Source organism: Rhea americana, unplaced genomic scaffold (assembly GCF_003343005.1).
Source record: "Rhea americana isolate MKP2758 unplaced genomic scaffold, rheAme1 scaffold_74, whole genome shotgun sequence".
In the NCBI taxonomy this organism is placed as follows: Eukaryota; Metazoa; Chordata; class Aves; order Rheiformes; family Rheidae; genus Rhea; species Rhea americana.
Window position 1 is genome coordinate 629,411 of NW_028186912.1, and position 25,212 is coordinate 654,622.

At 34.8% G+C, this 25,212-nt stretch overlaps 1 protein-coding gene across 4 annotated transcripts in view; it reads left to right on the plus strand.

Moving 5' to 3' along the window:
• Positions 1–25,212, plus strand: part of AP3B1 (adaptor related protein complex 3 subunit beta 1) — a 143,879-nt gene that overhangs the window by 106,399 nt on the left and 12,268 nt on the right. For all 4 annotated transcript variants that reach the window (XM_085322106.1, XM_085322107.1, XM_085322105.1 and 1 more), the window contains exons 23-26: positions 7,710–7,941; positions 9,900–9,984; positions 19,360–19,457; positions 24,627–24,765. In XM_085322106.1, coding sequence (XP_085178232.1) covers positions 7,710–7,941; positions 9,900–9,984; positions 19,360–19,457; positions 24,627–24,765 — 554 coding nt within the window. The remainder of the gene's footprint in view (positions 1–7,709; positions 7,942–9,899; positions 9,985–19,359; positions 19,458–24,626; positions 24,766–25,212) is intronic.

Below are 25,212 nucleotides of genomic sequence, written 5' to 3' on the forward strand. Positions count from 1 at the left end.
CAGCCTTCTTGGCCTTCTTCCTTTAGCTGCATCACCTACAGATTGTATGTGTCTTTTTGTATGACAGATTTTAGGTTTGTGGTTTTTTATTTTTGTGCTGATGAATAACACTCAAACTAAAAATCTTGTTTGAGTTTAACATTATATTGTTGCATAACTCCATGRTCATTGGCATATTCTGCTAAAAGGATATCCCAAATGAAGAAACAGATTGTAATGTTGTTTGTTCATTAAACACTTAAGAATTTTTAGGGAATCTGCTGAAAACTCTTTATTGAAGCTCACCTCCTCTCTGCGAGGAGGATTTGCAGTGACATGAGTTCACAGAGCTCTTCTGAGTGTATGAATTACTCCTTATGAATGCAGCTAACAATTTCACATGTAGGAATGATGTRTGACAGATGTAAGTTGCTTTAGTTCACCTCTTTTCTTGATTATTATTGGTCTGTGCTTAACTAAAGTTTGGATTCCACAAAAAAKGAGAAATTTATAGTAGTATAAAGAGAAGGCTGAGGTCTCACCAGAAGATTCATTACTGATCAGGATCAAAGTTTGTGTTACAGCTTCTGTCCTATTCTACATCTACCTAACCATCCTGACTGTCCATAAGCATTGAAATTTTATGATTTTTAAATATAAATTAGARTACGAGTTAATACTTCATAACTAAAAATGTTTTGATCTCTGAAATCRTTGGGGACTTTTGTTTGTTGTATTTGAAAAAGTAAATAATCAAGGCTTGGCTGATGCATGTAAGATTCCATCTTGTTGCTTTTACTGGAGTTGTCATCATGGAGTGCAGCACCAGCTGCTCAAATTGCAAGTCAAGAACTTCAGTTCTGTCGCAAAATATTAAGAGTAACTTAAAATTTGTTTGGGAAGGTTAAATTTTTGTCTTTGAAAGGAAGAGCTATGTGTGGAGCTAATTGAGCTTGTTTGCTGCTTTTGGGACCTATGTACTTCAGGGTCCTGGCCTTGTCATTCCTTTCATTGACTGGTAATAGGTTAACACGKGACTTTTAGGCTAGCAGTGCGAAATAAGTAAAAGCCAAGGAAATTGCCATTGCTAAAGAAAGGTGACTTAGAATCTTATGAATTATGTCCGTRCATAGATACTTTTAACGTGCTCCAAAAGCTTTTGCTAACAATGCTAGGAACGTAGAATTTCCCCCCAACCTCTCCCCAACTAGTGTTAAGGTCTTTTTTAAAGAGGTTGATAAGCGATATGTCTCTGTTTTCTAACACCAGCAGCATTTTGAAATGTTTTCCATTTTCCTATGCCACAGAATCTGGAGATTATTGGAGGAACAGCTTACTCTTTGAAAGGCTGTTGAATGATGCTGTCATTAAATATAGTAATATCAGAGAGATGGGTTTTATAAAGCTCACTTTAGTGGCAGACTCTCACCTTATTTTTGCATGCTTTTCTCCTGATGACCTTGTGGTGCATGATGTCTTGACATATTAAGACTGAAAAAACAGTTCTAGACTCTTCCTGAATTGGTTTCTGGGCAGTTGATGAAAGTTTTTATTTTAAATGTTTGTTCATAATGGTTGCTGTTCCTGGTCTGTAGCATCTCAATTCTTGGTGTAAATGTGCCAGAAGAATTGGAGAAAGCTGCATTTGTTAGAGCTGTGAAGTAGAACCTTTAGCTGTGTAATGGATTGGAGAAGTTCATGGCTGTAAAAGTAGATTTGTGTACAAATTTTTACTGTTATACTTGTTTGGGATGTTTTCATGAAATATGTACAAAAATCCTTCTGTTTCCACTAAAGGTGCTTTATAGTACCAACAGCTTTAGAGTATGTTAAGTAATTAAGTCGTGTATTTCAACTATTATTAAATATATTTGTGTGTTAAAAGTTGCKTTAAGTTGGAATAAGTGTTAATCATCACTTTTATAATCTTGTTGCTACATTTGTGCTCAATTAACTAGGAATCTTTGGAGGATTTTGATGTTAGTAGCAGAAGTACTTAATACTGGTTAGTACGGAGGTAATCTCAAAAGTGATGAGGATTCCCCAACTTGTCTTGAGTAGTCAGCCAAGGGACCTAGCACAACCAAAGCTAGTATTTAAAGGAACATGCTTAACTTTAAAATCTGTGTCTATACAATAGAGCCTTTAGTAAAGATATGCAAGATAAATAAAGATATTGAGTGGGGTTTTGTTTGCAGTACGTCCTTGTGTTTCTGGTTGTGCGTGGCTGGAAACGAGTGGTGAGTGTGAAAGGGGGAGCCTCTGCCGAGGGGCTGGACTAGTCCTTCACCACGAGTTTTGTTTCCAAGTCCATCCGTCCATCTGTTCCTCCTCCCCGCCCCACCCCCAAAAAAGTCATTTTGAGTATTAACAAAGAAACTGCAAACAACTTGTTTTACACAAATCTCTGTGTTTTTGACACTGCAAACTGTAACAATGCTTTTTTATTTCTTTATAAGACCAAGAAGTTAAGCTCATGGGAAACAAAACATGAAAAGGCTGCGTTTTAGTGGTCATCTCAGTCAGGTGAATGATAACTTTCACAACCCAAGGAGTATGGATTTTTCCGGCTAAAATATTATGTGTAAAGTGAAAGCGACCTTGGGAAGTGCTGGCACATCTGCACCCTAAAGCAGAGCGGCGTWGCGGTACCGGCAGAGATTCTGCACCCGCGTTGGCAGCGTAGAGGGGCAGCGCACTGGGCTCCGTGCTGGTTCTGGATGTTTGCCCATTTGGGGCAACGATGGACTTGGTGCTTTAGCATTCAAACTTACCCATGCTAGATTTCAGTGTACTGGATTATAGCCTGAGTTCACTGCTGTGTTTTGGCTTGTAGGTGATACTCTGTAGCAAATGTTTCAACTTAAATTATGCAGTTATCCTAACACAAGAGACCCTTTTCTGGGGAAAAGTTTGCACTAAGTGCTTCTGTTGGAAGAAGTGTCCATATGAAGGAATTGTACAGTATAACACTAATTGTAAAATTATGCTTTATTGCCAGTAGGTTTCAGTATGTTTTCACTTTAGAGGTCTTGTTGCTGAAGAGTTCTGGCTATTTGCCAAAGTTAAAATAATACATGAGAAAAAGTTGTAAGAGCTTCTTTAAAGTCACTTAAACTCAATGCCAAAATCTGTATTAATCCCTCTCTGCATCATTCGCTCTTTCAAATTTGTAAGTGGGACACAAGGTTGACACCTGACTCTCAAACTACTTCAGGTATTTCTCAAACTCCYCAGTCAGGTGGTTGGTGGAATAGTGAGTCCACTAAACTGAAGGTAAATTACTTGTTAGCATGTTGCGAGAACRTCTTCTTGAAACACCTAATGACTGTTGCAAAGGAGTTGAAAATATCGCACTGCTTGATGAAAGTCACACACATGCATGAGCCACAARACTGTCTGTGCTTTGCTTGAGTCATTGCAATTGAATTGCATGTGAGAAAAAGTGACAGTAAATCTTGAGGTTTTCCTTGCACAGACGTGGATTTTACCTTTTGAGTGGTCACCATATTTTAGAAGTAGAAATGTGTATTGGGAAGCAATATAAGCCTTTGAGTGTAGGAATTTTCTGTGAATGTAGTAAAAGAAATCCTCCCTTAGTATCAGTATAAGCCCTTTTCATATTGCAGTAGTGATCCCAGAGTGCCCTATAGGGAAGAATCTGCAGTTCTGAATTTATACAAAGGTCTGTGGGTCATAATTATGATACAGAGTGTAGCCCTCTCCTTCATGTTTTTTAATACTCCAGACTTACGGAGTCATGAGAATATTCCTGTTCTATTACTGCTTAAATTCCTTCTTTGGGGACTTTTTTTAAAGATTTCACTAACTTTCATTAGGTTATTCATGTTTCGTCATGTACAGCATAAGAAAAAGGCAAAGATACCAAAACTCAAAAAGTCTTATTTTAAAACAAAACTTTAAGCTGTTATAAATGCAGAATGCAGTCTGTCTCGCTGGCCCGYGTTCATAAATAAAATACAAAATCATACCAAAAAGTATGCTCTCCATTTTAAAAATGATTGACAGTATGGAATTGATAGTTTTCTGCTCTTTAGGAACTCCAGTTTAAGACCTCACTCTGGTTCCCTTATATGCTATAGCAGTTCTTTAGGCTTTAAGGGAAAATTTTTTATTGATTCACTGGAAGTCTGTCTAGTTTTTGCTATATTGTAAGAAAACCAATGAAAAATCTAAGGGTCATAGAAATATTAGAAGATAACTGAGCAAACATTAGAGAAGATTTTGATTATCTCTAGATTCAGAGATTCACACTGCTTCTTTGAAAGGCTACTTTTATACCTATTTGAGACCATATTAATATTAAAGAAGAAGCAGAGAAAATAATTAATTTTGGATGCCTTACAGAAGCGACCATTGGGAGTATAATAAAAGCTCTCTTTGGTCCGAGACTAATATCTGTGTGATTTAAAAATAGATGGCGTGGGAGGCACTCTTTTCTTTTTGGAAAGATTTTTAGAGAAAAAATATATTCTATAAATGTTGGAACTCATTGAGAATTTTTAGAACTAAGTTTCTATGTCAAATTGTTGATTGGTTTAAAAAAAAATGGACATTTAAGCCAATGCTTAAAATTACAGACTTAATACGGGTATTAATATACTAACTTTCAGTTAGTTGTATTAAAATATTAATCACTTGGGTAATTGTAGAACCTTGTTAAAAATTGGTGACAGGGCAAAAAGAGAGGATGTATTAGAAATTGAAAGACTTCTCGCAGATGTGGCTTTTGGTGTTTAGCAGATGTAACTGTTGGATGAGCTTTGGAAGGAAACGTATTTTAACTGTTTTCCAGAATTTGATGTGAAGCCATTGATTGTCTTTCTAGATAAATTAGCCAAAATTGAATCATGGTATCATTTTCCTGGATTACAAAAAATTAATTTGCTTTTTTTYCCCCTCTCAGAGGACACTATCTTTAGTTCAACAATCCATATTAGCAAGACTTAATTAAGCTTTAATGTTGGGGTTTGCCCACAGCCTTTTGAAATCCTAGTTATAATAACGTAGACTAGGCTGTTGAAATTCTTTCTGCAATTCTTTGCTTTTTTATTGCATCTTTTTTTCCCAAATTATTTTTAAGAGCTGTATAAGGAAGACATTGAACTGTGATTGCGACTCATACATAACTGGTAACAGAGCAAAAGGTCATGAATATACTGTTTTCTGCCAGTAACTACTGGTCTTTCCTTTGTTTGCCTGGTTCTACATCTTTCTCCTAATGTTATAAAACTACGGTTAACTTGCTCTTATAGCTTGAATTGAAAGATCATGTAAATGTGGCTGGGCTGTGTGATAGCCCTTCTCATCTTAACTGTTCGGAAGTTGCTGGAGCGTAGCCTTACGGGGAGCGCGAGCGAGGCTATCGCTCTCACAGCTCAGTAGGTCACTCGCGGATTATGTCATGGATATTGCCAATAGGAGGGCAGTAGAAGGGCTACTTAGATTAAATGATTCAGTCCACCGCTTTAACAGAATGTAATTTAGAGGAATAGAATTATAACTATTGTCGTTCTTGGGAGCAACCGTTTTTTTCCAATGATACAATTTTACCCAAACGTGTACGTTGTCCTAATCGCGATCAAAAGGTAATCTAAGTTTATTATTGCTGCATTACTAAACAAAGGAAAAATATAAAATAAAAACAAAATACTTCTTGTGTCCTCTGTCGTTTAAAAATAATAATATTTCACACAGGAAAGTCTGTCCAGCTCTGATTTCTGTTTAAAAGACTAAGAAAGCTATAGAGCTTTCTGTTTTAAATAGTTATGGAAAAATAGGTTCTTTATTAGCTTGAGCTTAATTATTTTAAGGTAATGCAGTTGCTATCTAAAGAGGAAAGGCCTTATTAAGCTGGCAAAATGAGCATGTTCATATGCAGAGAATTCAGTGGATTGTATCTAATCAGCTCTGTTGCAATAAAGAAAACTAAAATAATCATCAGTGATCTTACACTTTTCCATTATGAATTTAATGGATGAGGTACTTTTAAGGCCAAATCCTAATGTTACCCTTCTTGTTAAGAAGTAGTTTTAAAATATTTGCAGCTTCTTTTAGTGTTAGCGGATCATCTTTCAACATGCGAAGGTTATAGGGGCTCTGTGTGCAGTTAGCATGAGGGACAGTGATTCTTGCCAGGGTAGCTTTACTGTATGAGATCAACACTGTGGAGTCCCTGCAAAGACTTTTACTTCTTGGTGGATTTCAAGCAAAATGGGCTGGGGAACAGTTTGTATTTTACTTCTTGCATTTCAGTTATTCTAAACAGCTGTATTAAAAGAAAAAAAAAGTTTTACAAGTTTAATCTTAATAATTCTCACCTTTAAAAAAAAAAAAAAAAAAAAAAGCAGACATGCTATGTTATAATATAACTATTAGTGACTAGTTTGTATCCTATAAATCTAACTTGAGTTGATAATATGGTCCATTACCAGCTAACTGCACAGAGTATTTTTCATTTTACACTCTTCAGTTACTTTTTAGTGAAGTGTTAAAAAATATGAAGCTTTTCTCCTCTCTAAAATTGCACACTGTCTGTCTGTTATTAGGGAGATAACAGCTCTTATAAATGTTTCAGTAAGCGTTAAGTAGACAGTTATGTGCACTCTCATTCCACGCTTATTTGCTTACTGTAATAAACTGATAAAATATGTGTGGTTTGTCTCTGTGTATCTGCAGGCATCATGAGTCACATAGATTTCCTTTAGAAATAATGTTGTGTCTGCAGAATTGATTGGTTATTTTCATAAACCATCCAAAGGTACACAAACGACTTCTATTATTTAAACATATGCTGTGTAAGATTTGTGGGGGATTAGCTTATGGTTACTAGGAGCTTCTTGTTCTGTTAACTCTTGGGGGAATTTCTTTTTTAACCCCAGAATGGTTGCAGGTATCTGTCTATAGGTTTGTTTAAGTATTGCAATTGCATGCATTAGAAATTTTAAAATTAAAACAAAAACTGTTTAGCAGGCTGATGCAACTGTTGTGTAGATTGCCTTGCAGTCACAACCATGGACAGCTCACAATCTTCCCTGACATGTAAATATCTGGAGTTCTAATTTTCAAAAATTAAATGCCTTTGTTCAGGCTATGTTTCTGTGTTATTTATTTCTAGTACTGCCATATTAAATAGAACTAAAGATTAATGATCTATGGGAGGAAAAATCATAAAAACATAATGTTGTTGTTCTGGCTGCCCTTTGCGAGTCTTTTGCTCTCCATAGTATGATATTGAAAATAAAAGTGAATGAGATCATTTGAGTGAAATTGTGAATGAAATATGAGAAGTAACACTTTAAGAGCTTAGGTAAAATCTTTAAGTAGAAATCACAGAAGGGTTTTAAGAAAATTTGAATCTGTCACAAGTTGTTAAATATATTGAGAGATTTTTTTGTGCTGTGTATTTATATTTAGAATTTCAACTTCTACCTTTTTACGTTTTCATTCATACTTATAAATAGTAGTAATAAAGCAAATTATATGGTAGCAAAGAGAAGCTGCTTGTTTTAACATGAATAACACATTTCCTAACCATTTTATGAAATAACTTTTCTATTATGTATCTAGAGCTCGAGTTAAGTCTAAAGATTAAATGCTAACTTAATGAGATTTAATTCAAACCTTAAAACTTAAGTTTTGCTAATTATTTTAGCAATCTTTTAAGAAAAGGCTCCTTTTGAGACTCTTAATTGCTTTGTGCTTAACAGGTCACTACCCAAGTCTCTGTGCCACCAAAAACACATGAACTGCTTCATCGAATGAGTGGAAAAGGATTAGCAGCTCATTATAACTTCTCTAGACAGCCATGCATTTTTGGTGATCACATGGTATCTGTACAAGTGACATTAACCAATACAACTGATCAGAAGATAGAGAATATTCACATAGGGGAGAAGAAGTTACCTGCAGGCATGAGGATGCAYGGGTTTAATCCAATAGGTAAGAGTATCCTATCTTTAAAAATGCAGAATTTTATTCTTTYGCCAAATTTCAAATAAGGAAAAAGTATTTTTCTGTAATCATTGCATATATTCGTGTGTGTGTTTATGTAAAAGTCATACATACACACATATTCATGCAACTGCCTTTCTTAGATAATCTGATTAACTAAAGTTAAATTCAGCTTCCTTCTACTTGTATTTGACTTCGAAAGTTACTCCTTAGAGCTGTTATATCTCAGAACTTCTGAAACTTTACCTGCTTTTTCTAATAATTTTAACTGATCTAATAAAAGTTACTCGCTCTCTGCACAGACCTCCTCTCTCTTACATCCTTAGTCCAGAATGTCTGTAATGATATGCTGCTCTTAGGTTTTGGTTTGGGTATTTGCAGTTGGTTTGTGTGCCAAGCTATATTTGGTGGTCCAGAGCTTTCTCACTTGTTTCCTGAGGCTGAGCTTTTCGCTGTAGAGTGAAAATGTATGTTTTCATCTAGTATGTGTCTACCATACACRCGCAGGGTGTGGCTTGTTAGATTCGGTGGTGTGGATTAATTCAGAAATCAGTGCTGTAGTTTGTTCTTACCTTTTACTTGCTTCCTTCCAATTGTGTTTTTTTTTTTTTTACTAGATTTCTGTTAGTAGAAAAGGGCAAAAAACATGAGAAAGAAAAGCATAGATTTTAGTAACTTTTACGCAAGGGAAATTTAGTATCTGTGCACACAACCTACTTACTTTCCTTTCTTAGAGTTCTTTGTTTTAGGGCACTGTAGCATACGGAGAAGGAACAAAAGTGAGTCTATTCCATTAATATAATGAGCGAGACTCATGCACTCCTCTGTGCTCCAGGCACTCCTTTGAACTCCAAGCTCCTGTAGTTTCCATGCATTTCTACTCTTGGGCTGATCTGCAGCACTGTTAGTACCATGTTAAAGGAACATAGAARCAAGTTCTTAAAGCAGAGGAGTTAGTGAGTTATTGAGTCTTCTTTGCTTTAAGTTACTTTTAGGGAGGATTTTAACTGTTAACTGTTTGAAGTCTCCTTCTCAAGATAATAAATCCAGTCCGGGGTTYTCATTGCAGATTAGTTTTGACTGTAAGCCAGATTTTGTATCTCTCTTCAAATATTCAAAGAAATAAAGTCACAAAGACTTAAAAGAAGCAGTCTAGTAATATTGTAAAACATGTGATCCTATAGTCACAATAACAGTGAGTAAACAGATGCATTTGCTTGCTTCATGTAAAAAATATGAAAAATCCTTACATGAATATTTTGACCAGTTCAGGTTTCTTAATTTTCATGATACAAACTTCTCTCTCATTGTGGAAATAATATGGTGATATAGCCAAGAAAGTAAGAAGCAGCATGTCTCTCTCAATACCTTATTTTGAGAAATGCCTCATTCTGTACTGCCGGTAAAGCACAAAATTATCTTCTATTTTGGATTCATAATCTTTTTGCTGTCTTCTGTTACTAATGCAAGCAAAATATTGGGAAATAAGTAAACCACATCAATTTTGAAATATTTTAAATTCTGACCTTTTTTCATTACTGTGTAGTATAGTAAATTTTACTATTTATTAATTAAATTTGGAAACTGATGTTATTTTAAATGAAGTACCAGTGCTAGCAAAGCAAAAGGATGCAATTCTAATGGATTTTTCCTGTAGTTAATTTTCCTATCTTTTTTAATATAAGCCCTTGTTGTGGTGACGATAGGACTCAAGATCTTAATTTGTAACATTTTGTGTGCTAGGGAAAACCCAAGACATTTAAACGTGGGAGTACGACATTTGGTTGGGATCTTCCTGAAATTAAACTATAAGTATTTTACTGGGTTTTTTTTATTATTATTAAGTGGGCTTTTTTTTTTTTAAGTATATGTTTTCTAACTACTTGAGGTTTGGGGATTTTGAATCTGGGATATGCTTACTCTACTTGCTCAATGTTCTCTTATAGAATCTCTTGAGCCTGAGGAATCTATTACCGTCTCAATGGGTATCGACTTCTGTGATTCTATTCAGACTGCCAGTTTCCAGTTATGGTGAGTTCTCAAGGGGGACGGAAAAAAAGTCTCCATATGAAAGTAATGGGTGTTTAAATTTGTGACCATAAATGTAACTTGGAAATTTACATGGAAGTATTGGACATACTGTTTATAAAACATTTAAAGAATTGAATAGCAGTTCACAGTATGATATAGGCCAAAAGTGTTTCTAGCAAAATGAGATGTAATTATGGTTTTGTTCTGCTATTACAAGGATTATAGGTTTTCTTCCATCTTACAAATTTTGTCAGTACTTACTTTAAAGAGCACARATCTGATGGCAATCTCAAATCCAGATGTCTTGAACCCATATGAGTAAGTGTGAGGACTCTCTTAACAGGTTGTATTTTGGAAATCCTGAAAACCTGGAGTATATGAAATCAAGTAGAAGYATTAACTTCTCTTTTTAGTTATAATTGCTTCTCTGTTCCTAAGCTTTATTTTTATTTTCCCTCCTCTTTTTGGCATACCTCTTAATAACACCATGCTGAATAGAACAGTCAGGCATGGCTAGTGCGCTGGGGTGTTTTGTGTCGGTTCTTCCTCATAAGAAATTGCAAATCAGAAAAGCACATCTGACCAACCTTAATACCTCAAGTGCCCATTATGGCTGGTTTTGATCTATGTAACATGACTACATGAAACCAGCCCTCAAATCTGTTGGTCAAAGAAGCCTATTCCTAATGCTGTAAATTTTTAAAAATGATTAGAGGGAAAATGAAATAAGTAACGGACTGGCCAGCTACATTTTTTCTTATATGGGATTTATGTCTTTTATGCTTTTTATTGGCATATTCAAGATCCTCCTTTGTGGGAGTTTCTGTTGCATTCTAGGCTAGCAGAGAGCCTATTCACCTGGTGAGAACACTGTTATAAAGCAGCATTTATAACTGAAAGAACAATAAAAAGGAAAGAAAAAGAGTAGCAATGCCCAAACATAAGGAATTAAGGAATTAATGTATTAAGGGGAAAGCTAAACAGCTTCTTTTAAGAGCAATTTAGGCTTGTGCTATGTGCCTTTGAAACTATAGAAATGCACTGAATGAGCCTGCTCCTTTTTTTGATATGTTTCGAAAAAAATAATTTTGCTTTTTTTTTTTTTTTTTTTTTTTTTTTGGCTTTTTTCTCCAAGAGTCACTACTACCTGTGTTTGACACATGAAGAGATATTGAATAGACATATTGCAAGATTCCAAATCAGGAAAATTCTCTTCCCATTCAGAGGGTTCTGTACTTCTTTAATACTGTTCTTTACCTTTCTTTAATACTGAATAAATTTTAGTGCACTACTACTGTGAAGCACAGCTTGGAAAACTTGCCTGTTATTAAAGCTAGCGATGGAAGCTTTATAATAGGAATGTAACAACACCAAAGGAACCACTACTTTAAACTGAATTTCCTTTTTTAGTGGCATGGAGATTATTTAAAAAAATATTTTTTTTCTCCCCAAACCTTTTTTGGACAGCAGATCCTCATATGAAGTCATTTTAAAGATACTGGTACCTCCAGCATTTGTGACATTATGCATGTTACATTGTTGTGGTTTGTCTGTATGCTAGTTGCTGGAATTTGGAAGCAATTTGGACTGTTTGGAAACTTAGCTTCCTTTTCTGCACCATATGCTAGCCTGATGCAAATTTTGTTGGGAAAGGGAATTCTATTCTAGGCAATGCAATTTCATAGTTGCTTCAAAATAGGAAACACTTATTTGTATAAATATGTTTCTATGTTCCTAGTCAGAGCAGATATTTTCTTTTAAGTACATCTTTTCAGTATACCAATGATTTGGTTCCAAACTTAAACCATTTATTGCTAAGAATTTCAGCAGTGATGAGGATAAGCAATGTAGCATAACACATTGATTTTATGCAGATCATCACCTTTATGTTTTGGGAGGTCTGCTGTATTAGTGATATATAAAAACTGATTACTTTCTCCAACATTGCCTAGTAATTGTTTATTATTTTCCTATTAGACAAACAAGACAGATCAATATTCCTGAACACCAACGAGACTATGAGTAACATCACTGTAAATAGATTTGCTTCAGACCTTAGTGGTGTATTCATTTTAATGATTTGGACAATGTGAGTCCAATGACAAAGCTCAAGCTAAGTTTAAAATTAAATTAAGAATAGGAATTGCTTACTTTGTTCCTTTGCTAATTGGTGGGACCTTGTCTTTTTGAGACTGGCTCTTAGAAGATGGTATAAAATAGGCAAAATATTCTTTGAATTAAATTTGCTATTTTACTGATAAAAAAAAAAAACATATTGTTCAAAATCCTACTGATACTAATATTGCTGAAGAAATTATACATTGGGATGTTTCCTGGGCTTCACAGTGCATTCAGCTGAAGCCTTTTAATTTTGATATACTTCTTTAAAAAGCCTTTATCCAAGAGGAAGAATAACTTCTGGAAGTTTGTCAGAATGTAGCTAAAAATACTGTGCGCACAAAGGTGTTAATATTCTTGTATTTCCTGGTAATGTCTTTCATAGTTATCTCTATGTCAGTTATTTTGCATTTTTGTTAGAAGCAGATTCAGCAGTAAAGTGTTCCTGATCATAATCTTTTTTTTTATGTTGTTCTAAAAGGAGCACTTTGTCTTGCATCAAATGTAATTGATCCTGAACCAGTGTAATCACAATTACTCACTTTCTTAATTGGCCTGCCCAAAATCAGAAAATGGAAACCGATCGGCAGTGTTTAAATCAATAGCTTTGTAGTAATGCATGTGGGGGTAGGGAGATAGTGGTAATGGGTAGATCAATTGGTCTTAGATGCCAATCACAGACTGTGTGTTTTGCATAGCAAACACTACCTTTCTGCTTGGGGATGTGCTGTTGCAATAGTGGTTCAATAAAAACAAACTGTATCAAGAAAAAAGCAAACATGAGTAATAAAATATTTAGATCTCTTTCTGAAGCTCTTGTATGAATCAAGGACAATGAAAGAGGTAATTGTAATATAGAGAGAGACTGAAAGTGTTGAGCTTTGAAAGGCCTCCCTTGTAAACACTATTTTTATTAAGATTTACCAAGACCACACACTAATTAAAAAGAGGAGAAACACCTTAGCTTGAAAACTGTTCCTAATGTGTTTATTTAAAACATACAAATATCTTTTAACAGACTAAAATTCTCCCTTTATTCCTCTTTAATTTTCCACTTGTAAAAAAAAAAAAAAAAAAAAAAAAAGCATGCACAAAGAGGCTTTATTGTGCAGAACCATCAGTATGAGTGAAGAATTAGTCTGTCTTTGCAAGTAGAGAGCTCAAGAAAAACAACAATGAAGAGATGTTCTGCCTGTGAGTACACGGGTTGAACATCATAATACATTTGTAGATTTTTACTGTTCCTTTTTGGGTCACTTTTTTTCAGACTCTGCAAGCAGGATATACACAACTTGTACAACAACAGATTGCTTTATACTTTTATCTCATCTCTCCAGGTAGTCTGATAGCTTGTTGAATCTTAGTTGAGCATTAGCATGTTCACCACCCTAGTAAGACATCTGAGTCTTCGCTAAGCAAGTAGGCATCAGTAAGGGGAGGAAAGGTTGGCTGCCTCTGCTCCCTTGAATGGATCCTTGATGTTGCAGATTTGCTGCATTCAACAGACTCTGGACTCTCTTTCCTGCTGTGAGACATACATTTTCATGTTTGGTGTGATTTCTTTTGAATCTGTGAGCTACTAATGATCATTGTTATAACAATCCTTCTGCTGTCTCTTCTTTTCTTTATTACCTTGCACATCTCTACTATTCCTGATTCCATTTGTAAAAGCCAATAGACAAATCTCCAGGTTGTTGCAAGTGTGTGGCAAGTGACTGAGGGGGAGAAGTCCGATTTATAACTTTGAGAGCTGGAGAAAGGGAAGGAAACACTCCTTCCTCTTCCCTTCCTGTCCTGTCCCTATCTTTCCAATTCTCTTAGCTCTTCCCAAAGCCATAAAAGAACTGCAGCTTTGAAAATAAAATTAAATTACAGAACCTGTTTTCTCCTCCTTAATCTTTTGAAAATTATGTTGGATGTTGTTCAGCTCTCTTAGTAAGCATAGAGGTAGAGAATGTGTMCATGTGTATCTTCCTCAAGCCCTAATCTTCTCAAGGTTTAATTGTGAAGAGTGTGATCAGAGGTCCCAAGAAGAGAGAGAAAAGGAAAGGAAGGAAAAACTTTTATGCCTTCCATTCTTGCTTAAAATGAGACCATGGAAAAACAGTGTGACAGGTGACACAGGTTCATACGGGCATGGGCGTGGTTACTTTACAGCAGCATTTCTCTTCTCCTAATGTTGTTATCAGAACAACTCGGACCCTGTACATACTCATCTACTACTGTTGTGCTGATACAAGAAAAAGGAGGTGTCTGCTCACCTCATCCTTCTGGATTGTATAGAGGGAATTTTTCTTAAAAATAAATAAATAAATAAATAAAAAGTTCTCCAAAAGGTTGATGTAACAGGTAGACTAGCAATTTCTTAAATGAYGTAAATTCTCTGAATGATATTTGAAAAGATTGTTAGATCTGCTGTCTGTAAGTTGTACCTTATTGTAAAAGCTTTTGCTCTGAATTTTTCTCAAAGGCAGAGAGAGATTTTTCTCTCCTATCTCATTCTGTGTTGATGCAGAAATCTTCCTAAGCAGAACTTTTACCTGTGAACGGGAATATATGAAGAGGATCAGTTCGGCAGCAATCAGTATTTGTTTKGGGGGCAAACATGCATTCAGGTGTTGATGCCTGCATAAAAGCATCTGATTAAAATTATATAGTGGAATGTTCTAAAGAATATATTAGAAGCTAATGTTAAGGAGAGGCAAGACTGTCTTCACTTCTGTCGCTAGCATTTTCACTGGTTTCTTACTGTTTCCTTTGCTGGTGGTTTGTCAGCAGGTACCACTAAGCTGTTTGCAGATGTTAGATAGTAAGATGAGCAGCCTGATAGTTGTCTTTTTACTTCTTTACTCCAAAGTAGTCAGTTGGCCTAGTTCCAGAAAACAAATATATCTCGATATCAGATGACTGACCTAGGAGAAGCAGCTACTCTTGTTCCTTCTATTTCCTTGGCCTATTTCTTGTAAAATTGGAATGCCGTCTGTTCCTTTCTTCAGCACGACTGTATGAGCAAAGTCTTCCATACTTTTTGATTTCGTCTTTTGCAGGAACTCAGTTGCTGTCTTCTRTTTGCCTTTTCATTCATCTGGGGAGATTTTCAAATACAAGACCAAAATAGTGAGCTGGGTTTTGATAGATGTGTACTAGGTCAAGAAACTACCATAGACTACTAAGAATAGAACAGAAGAAGGCCATGTTAATATCAAAAAGAATATTCCCTAGCCTTTTATTAAAAAAAAAAAAAGGGAAGAAAGAAAGAAAAAATCCTCATTATGTGGCTTTGAAAAATAAAGACAGCCATTGTGGAGCCTAGTGGGTGCTCATTTAAAGATGATCATAGTGATAAAATTGTTTATATTAGTTTTAAAGATGATGTTGCCATCTTTGTCCTCAAGTCTGTCATTATAGAAAAGACAACTTCTTTGCCAGGAAACGTTTGGAGCCAATCCTTTAAAAGCAAAGGAATGAAGAAAATGGACCCAAGTTTGAAATGGCAGGTGCTAGAGTAAACTCCACTGTAGCCATCTAAAGGAGAGTTAAAATAGCTTCTTCTAAAGGTTTGAATGTTAGTGTTGCACTGTCATTTGTGGCGGAGACAGTCTCCCTTTGCTTCACAGAATCACAGAATGGTTGAGGTTGGAAGGGACCTCTGGAGATCATCTAGTCCAACTGCCCTGCTCAAGCAAGGCCACCTAGAGCGTGTTAAACAGGGTTGCATCCAGRCAGGCTTTGAGTATCTGCAGAGTAGGAGACTTCACAACCTCTCTGGGCAATGTGTTCCAGTGCTCCGTCACTCTCACAATGAAGAAATTTCTCCTCATATTCAGGCGGAACTGCCTGTGGTTCAGTTTGTGCCCATTGCCTCTTGTCCTTTTGCATGGTACAACTGAAGAGTCCAGCCCCATCCCCTTGACACCTTCCCTTCAGATACTTGAACACACTGATAAGATCCCCCCTCAGTCTTCTCTTCCCCAGGCTGAAGAGGCCCAGCTCTCGCAGCTGTTCTTCGTAGGGCAGATGCTCCAGCCCTCTGATCATCTTCATAGCCCTACACTAGACTCTCTCCAGAAGCTCCATGTCTCTCTTACCATCTCATTTTTTCACCTTAATTGATTACATCAAAAGATGCATTTATGTGGTTCTTTGAAAGTAGTGCAAGTCTTCTGAAAAGGCAGTATGTACAGTTTAATGGTCAGTAAGGTAACAGTAATGAACTCTTAAGTTCATTTGTCCTTACGTCCACAACTYCTTACAAAAGAGATTTTTTAAACTAGGGGCAAGGTGCTGTTTTCAAACATTGTTGTTCATTTGATTCTTTTAGAGCTCTGTCCTCTACACTCCTCATGGAGCAAACATATTCTCCTAAGGATGTAACTTACTGTACTAGCTAATACCAGAAAATGCGATCTTTTAAAAATAAATAAATAAATATAAATTGTAACCTAAAGAATTTTTTTGTTGATTTGAAGAAATGATTTTTTTGGAGAAGCTTCTTAAACTTGATCCTGCAGGAAAGTTGGAGCAACACTACTTGAGCGATCTGTCAGTGCAGTTTGAACCAAATGTATGCCAGACCCTTAACATTAATTTTAAGCTTCAAACCATTTCTGCAGGTTTTTATGTGTTGTAATTCATATAAATAATGTTTAAATAGGTTAAATAGACTGAAATTTACTTTATTAGGCATTTAGAGGAACTACATAGYGTTGTACTGTCATGTCTCAATTCAATTGTGAAGCATATCCATTAAGTATTTGATGAAATCTCCATCCCTGGAAATGTTCAGGGCTTAAATGGACAAAGCCCTGAGCAATGTGACCTCAGCTAGCCCTATGCTGAGCTGGAGGTTGGACCAGCTGATTTCCAGAGGTCCCTTCCAACCTAAATTATTCTGCGAATCTATAGAACTGTAAAACTACTCTTCGTTAAATTAGATATTAATGATTCTCTAATATAAAGATCTAATAAAATAGATGCAGATCAATAATCAAAATCTGATATTTAGTCTGTAATATGTGGAATAGAGAATTATATAAGGAAGGATAATTTTGTCTGCCTGAAAAATAGACTTACTGAAGTACACTGAAATTAAAAAAGGTAATGCAAAGTAAACCAGATGCTGGCTATAACAAAATCAAGAACTGGATGGTTTTTGAAGAATAACTAGCAATCAGAAGTTCTACATATAACCCATGAAAAGGTCATAGCTTTCCAAAGAATATCTATTAGCTTTTTAATTGCTGGGGGAAGAGGAATGGAATGCTTATTATGGCACTGGTGGTGAGTGCTCTTCTCAAGCACAGTTAGGGCTATTTAAAACCTGAGGTATTCTGATGCTTTTATTCCTCCTTATTATAATAATATTGCTATATGCATTTTCAGAACACTTATCACTGATATTTTAAGTCAGATTTATGTATACATGGCATGTCCAGTCAATGTAGGACATGAATCATTGCACACAAAACTGTTAATCAGTGTTATACTCAATTATTTCCTGCACATCTTGGCTATCATTGGTGTGAAGCTATTATTAAAAGTTTTAAGTTCAGYGTACTCCAAAGAGTATATATAAACAGTGAAAGTTGTGAGACAGTTGATGACAGAACCTTCCTTCTCCTCTTAAGCTGTTGGAATTCCTGATTGGTTTTGCAAAAAATATTAAAGAAAAGTATGACTCTTATTTTACAGTGCGCTTAATTCTGCCAGACGATCAACCAATCCCTGTCCTTGTAGCATGTTACTGACTTTATTGATGTATTAAATTAGTATAGGRGGAAAAATAGGAGAATTTATAAGCTAAGCTAATTTTTAAAAAATAGCACTCCAGAAATAATTCTTTGTAATGTGAATACTAGCTACATTTCAAGGAATTATTTCACTGTATGTTTGTGAAATAAAATTTTCAACAAAGGTAGCATTCCTCCTGAATTATATCTGAATTGTTGGTATTTGACATTGCATCTGTAAGCACAATTATAGCGTGTCAAACATTAAAAAATAAGAGTATATGAATTCTTAAACATTTGCTTGTGAAATTAGGAAACTGTAGTAAGTGTTAAAATTGTAAGCAATAGGAAGATAAAATGCTTTCTTTTCTGTTTTCAGGTGGTTTATTTTTGTATCATTAGGAAGACAACAAATATATTTTCTGTATTAATCATCTAAAGCTATTTCTTCCATTAGCCAATTCATTGCTGAATTTTAAAAGCAAAGTTACTAAAAATCAGTAACAAATGTTTGAGCTTGATTTAAATATCGTGGATGTTAATCAAATTTATTTCCCATTCTGATGATTTTATCATTTTATTAACTAGGATATCTGAGGCATAACAGCAATCAATATATTGATTATTTGGTAATAATCAAAATGAAAATCTTCTTTTCTAAAAATTTCTCATGCCTCGCAGCTGTAAAAGGATTCTGACTGAGTATACTGATCCTGAACTGTTAGCTGAATGCAGTAAACTGTAGTCAGTCAAACACAGCAGAATACAATGTGTCTTGAGTTTCTGTAGACCTGGAAAACTCCAAGATGAGATAATCAGAAACTTAGTGAATGGAAGGATTAGGGAGAGCAAGTTGATTGTTTGAGATTTGTTTCTTAAGGAGGAATCTACAGTATGTGATAGTTTTCTACTATTGATATTATTTTTAACTCTGCAACCATGGAAAGTTGTTTCAGCCAATATAGGGTGAGTGTGTGTGTGTCTGTGGGCTTAAATATGTCGAAAATTAAAGTCTTAAAACTTAAGTGATCAAACATTATTTTCTTTAAAACAGTAAATTTAGGAGTCATTTTGTTTTTCAGAAAATAGTTATCCTTTTTTCCGAAAGTAGTCGTTTGCTAGGTTTAGTCCTGTTTCTGGGATATCTGTTGCTGATGACTAAGTTTGCAAATAAACTAATATGGATTTTACAGTTCTTTTAAAAGAACTGTTATCTTTTGGACACATTTAGTTTGAATTTGGTGCTTCGTAGATTACAAATAAACATTAATTTGAGTAAAAGTAACATTTTCAGCAATACGAGAGCGTGCATACTCTTGATACTGTGTTTGTGATGGAGAAGAAACGTGGAACACCTACACTGATGTAAAAAAAAAAAAAAAAAGCAGACTTTTGGATTTATGAAGTAGAAACGAGGCAGGTAGATTTTACACTGTTTATAGATTTCAGAGTAGATTTGAAGGTGATATGTATATAAAAATGTATTTCAAAGCACTTGTTCAATTCTCTGCAACTTCTCTTTTCCCAGCACAAAGGATGATCATTTCAGCGTTAACATTCAGCCTCCTGTTGGAGAACTGCTTTTACCTGTCACAATGTCAGAGAAGGACTTCAGGAAGGAGCAAGGTGAGATATACTATTTCAGCAGCTTTAATAAATGTATTTGGAGGATAAGGGAGTTGTGCTGCTTTCAACTTCCAAGTATACAGCAAGTGCTTCTAGTGTAGCTCTTGGTGGTGTTCTCTCTTAATATTGTCTGATACTGATGATTCGATTTAAAAATACCTTAAAAATGTATGCAGTGGTATTGGACTTTTTTTAGTGTGCCTTTAAAAACATAAAGCCCACCTCTTATCCTTAAACAATCCTTTAGCTTAAAGAGTTTTGGCTTCCTGTCATGAAGTATTACTGTGCTTCATATTAGTAGTAAGGCAGAAAACTGGAACCCCTACTCCAAGAAATAAGCCAAATATACATTGATATAATGGGTTTTGGTAGCCTTTACTCCAAGACTACTCTTAAATCTTATTAGTGTACTTCTTCAACTACTAAAGTTTATTTTACACCTTTCTCCTTTAAAACATTTCTGCATATAAAAAAAATCTTGCTGGAATAAGCTTTAGAAAGGTGACATCTTGCAAATACCTCAGCAGACATTCTTCTGATATTATGTCTTTAAGGAAGATAAATCTGATTCTAGTCCAATCAAAACCTCCTATAGGAGCATTTAGTAACTTGACTATTTTATGCAGAATACAGAGAAAGTTATAGTTAGCTTTGCCCATGTGTTAAGTGGAACAATTCACACTGCTACCCTTAATTTGGATGTGATTCTTGCATATTCTAAAATATAAATTATTACATTTTTGGATGTATTGAAATGCAATAGTGTTTAYTCATGTGTCTCAATGTGTGGGGATTTACATGTGTAATTCTCTTCACATTGAGATGAGGATATGCCCATGGGATTCTGTCTCATTGCTGTGTGCAGGAACTCAGTATATCCATCAAACAGTCAAGAACACCGATGAGTAATGCTACGTATTATTAATTATCGCTTCTGAACATTTCTTGCTTTTGYATTTTTGAATAATTAAGAAAGTAGTTTAACTGAAAATGATCTRGATAAAATTTTAAGTTTATTGCGGCAGTGAAAAGTTAGGATTGTGCTTTGTTTTCTTAACCAATTGATACTTACTTGCTGTTCTTACCCTTTGCTGGCTAAAGCCTGCCTCTCTGCTTTATACCTGCTCAGCAAACCAAGGTGAGTGAGTGAATGAGGCTGTGGCACRTTTATTTTAAACTGTTCTCTTCTAAAAATTGTAGCTGAGGTTATAATGATAGGAAAGAAGATTATTGTGCTGCTTCCCCCCCTTTTTGTATTTGCTTGTTTCATGATATTTTGATAGAGTTTTTGTATGTTTTGCTGTGACTGAGGGTTTTTTTCCTCCTGACTGGCCATACAGAACCAYGGGCACATAGAAGAAGTGTACTTGGAGAATAGCTGGGGTCCTCTGTGGAGTTGTTGCCAAAATTCCTTTTTCTTCTGCCATTTTACTTATATGGTTGTTGATTATTTGTCTGAATAAATCTGGCAGCTGTTTGCTATGTTTAATAGAGCAGAAAGGCTACTCTGAATAAAGCTATTTGAAAATTTGTTTATATGAAGTATTTGTAAATCCATGAAGGTCTCCTGGCATTTCTGTATTGCTCTCTGTCTTCCTGAATTCATTCTTTGATGCAGGACTTGATGCTGGCAAATTTACCACAGGTGTAAATTACCTTTTCTATTGCATCTTTTTTATTAGAGATATCAGTAGTTTCACGATATTCTTGGTAATAGGGTCTTACTTCTAAATTTTATATAAGTATTTATTACAGAGATTTAGGAACAGCTAGTATTTGAGGACAATTACTGTGTTATCTTGCTAAATGAAAATTTCAAATTATAATAATAAAATGCAGGGCAATTTAACAGTTAGTGTATATTGTTCTATTCTGTGTTTAACTTTGGTTTGTCTGTATTCTCCAAATGAATTCAATTTATGTAACTTGTTTTTTCATTTGTCATGATTATTCTTTTTTCTTTTTTTTCTTTCCTTTTTGGACATAAGATGTTTCAAGTGTTGTACCAGGAGGTGCTTTATTTTATTTGCTATCAAAACAAATAGGTAAAAATAGTGAAGGAGCGAGCACAATATTACAAGTGCAAGATTATATTGGGGAGAATGAGAATACATTTGAGTTTTAAGGATTTTTACATCTAAATTGCATGAGTAATCTAATAAGAATGCTAAAGAGAAAATACCCAGTATTATACTGATATGTAGAAGACAATTCATTGCTGCACATCTTTACTCAATTACACTGCACTGCTTTGCATTGTCTGCTACATTTGTGTATTTCCATTTTCTTCGTGATGGCATAAGGAGAGGCAAACAGAGAGGTTATTGAATATTCATGGCTGCGAAGGTTATCTAGCGGTAGCGCGGGAACCTGGAAAGCTGTATTTATCCATCTGCTATGCATGATGCATTTGGCCTTGCTGCCGCAGACTACCGTACCTTCGGTGCCCACCTGGGAATCCTCTGGTGAGGTAATTCCCGAGAGCAGCAGCTGAGTTCGCGTGGATGCTGTAGGTGATAATTTGGGAAGAGTGGATACAAGCGGTGTTGCCAGACTACCCCTTACCTTTCTGCTTAAATATTTTTGCTGATCTTCAGGCCTCAGGATTCCGTAGCTTATTTTACATCACATCCTCAGGAAAAGTTCAGTTTCTTTAGCAGGAATTCTATAGGAACGAGAAGTGTACCATTGGGGTATTTATATCCAAATTTTTACTCGTCCTGCTGGTTTTGATGATCAGTGGCAAAACTCTGCTCGACTTGATTCAGAGTGGGACTAAGTTCTGTTAAATCTAGTAGCTAACATATCTTGTTATTTACCAGTATAATTTTTTCCTATTTAATTTCCTTTTATTATTCTAACGGTGTACAGTTGTTTCATTGTATTAGCTAATTAACCCAGATAAATTGCTGCTCTATACTCTGACTAGAGTTTTCTTATTTCGATGTTTTATGTAGCATTAAGGGTAGCATGTGATTCTTATGACTGGAGATCAATCAGAATTTTTATGAAGGTAATTTTAATAGCCAGTTAAGATTACTGTAAATATTAAGCTGTGTGTTTTTTCCTACCAATGTGTTTTAAAATAATTTTGTCAAATATTCTAAAAAGAGTATACCTGAGTTACGTTAATTTAAAAAAAAGGTCAAGTAAACAATTTGTTTACTTAATTTTATTAAGATTTATGCATCCAACTAGTCTTCCTAACAAGCAAGATGCTAATTCTTTAAATGGTCAGACATTTACTATTTTCTGGCCCTTGACTACCATAAGCAATCATATTTGATGCCCCTTAATTAGAGTACCCTTTTTTCTTTCCAGGTTCTTTTCCACCTCAGCAATCGAGACAATACATTTGCTTACCATGCTGCTCTCCTAAGTGTTCTTTTGCATGTAAATTAATCTTGATTCAGTTTACACTGTCATGCTGAGTGGTACAAATTGCCTATAACAATAAAACAGCATGAGTTAAAAATAAAGGGGGGTGGAAAGGCAGATTGAATGTGTGCCTTACTTGATAGGATGTTACTTTGCTTTATGCCAATACATTAGTCGACGATAATGAATCTTCTGTTCTGAAAAGCATGGTTTAGTTGATTTTTTTAATTTTACTTCAATGGAGCAGTACCTTGTCTTTTATAGAACAAGTTAGACAAACCATTAATGACAAGAGTGTTAAGGTTAAATATGAAGCAATGCATTCACTTTTCTGAGTGCTATCCATCTTTCCATTTACAGGAGCTTGACAAAAGTACTGGCTTTGTACAACATTTCCTTTAATTACATGCTGCAGGAAACAGGCTTTTAACATAAACATAGTTGCATTCATTTATTCAGCATTTGCTCTTCAATAGAGCTTAATGGAGAAGGTTTAAATCCTAAATGAGTACACACATCTCAGCAGTGTTATGTCAGTCCCAGTGCTCTGCTTAAAAGCAGTTTTGGTCTGCGTATGTAGTTTTTAAAGCTTTTGCCTAATAGTGAAGTTAAACAATTTGAAACGGAATGTACTATTCCCAAGATAAAGCCAATTTTTATAGAAATTATATATATAATTTTGCTCTCTTGAAGAATGCGTCATTTTCAAAAATAACCCATTATTTACTCATGAGCTGTTCTATTTTTACTTTGATGTTTCTTTTTTGTAACAGCACCTAATGCAAACTCTAGTGCATTAAAATGTTCGGTTTACTTTTTTAATTGCTATATTAAACATCTTAGTGCTGTTTGCTGTGGATTAGAACTGTATATATACACCCCTAAAATACTAGCCTTTTGAGAGTTTTATGTTGTTTTCATTTGTTAATGTTATTGTGRGTTTCAATTGCTTGATATTTTGGCCTCAAGTACTAGGTTCTATTGTTTATTTATGTTTTCAGATTATGAGCAGAATGTGAAAATAYGAACATACTGTTAAATTGTAGTTACTGTTGTTTAGGTTTTAATCAACGTGAATGTCCTGCAAATCATTCCCCTAAACAACGGATGTTGATAGGAAGGAAAGGTTTTCTTTGTTACAATGTCCTTGAACGACATTTCTTTCTTAACTTTTTTTTTGTCAGTCATATGTTTGGATATAGACTTGACATTTCTGTTCCATTTTGTAGTGGTGTTCAAATTATTTTAATCAAATAGTTTATCGTGACATTTTAAAGAGATGGATACTAGCTGAATTTCTCAGTTTCTAATGTGATGACTTTATCTTCATGAACTAAATTGAACTGATGACTACTATCTGAGTTTGAAGATTATTTTTAGCAATTGAATACAAAATTATAATTAATTACTGTCGTTTTATGATTGAAAGATTAGAAGGTGTCTTTGTATTTGGTCTTATTTAAGCTGGACTTCTCCAAATCAATCTTACTTAATACTTCATTTCTGTGTTTACATTATTCTTTCAGATTATGCTTTTTGCAAAAAAAAAAACATTTTTGTTTCTCAGTTACATTAGTATCACACACATCATTGTTCAGTTATTAGTAATTTATTTATTTATAATAAGGCAAATATGTTAAACAAATTACATATTTAATTTCTTATAAAATTGTTTTCTGAAAGAATGATTTAACTCTTAATGTAATAAGCTTTTTTGGTTTAGAAGTCTTTTGTTTTATGCTTAATAAGCAAACAAATCTTAAAATATTCATAATCAAATACTTATTTCAGGGATGCTGACAGGAATGAATGAGACATCTGCTACAATAGCTGTTGCTCCACAGAACTCTACTAGTCTTGTAATAATTGAGAGAGTAGTGAAGGCAGCAAACCTGGGTGTAGTCCCTTCTGGTCAAGATAACATACACAGGTAAGTTTACATATCATTTTCAGTAGGACCCTCCTTTAATATTAATTTCAGTTAGTTCAAAATTCATTCACATTCTATAATATTAGGGAAAAATTTATTATCCGTACCTATAACAGATAAGGTGACTGATTTGCACTGTAATATAAAATCCTAACTAGGCTTTATCTTGAGCTTGAGTAYGACTTATTTAGTCCATCAAATATCTGGATGTTATTGTACACTGTTAGGGAGAGTTGTCCTTTTCTAGTTTTATTTCAAATGGAAAAGATAAAATACTGTTTCAAAGCATAATACTTTCAGGAACTTCCATGTGTTTTTTTTTAACTTCTGTTTCTGTTTCCAAAAGTGAGAGTGAGTGGGCCTATTCTGGCTTATCTGTGAGAGGAAGCTTGTTTTTTTTTCTTTCCACATTAATTTTTGACCTGTGATATCCAGCTATTTAGTGTG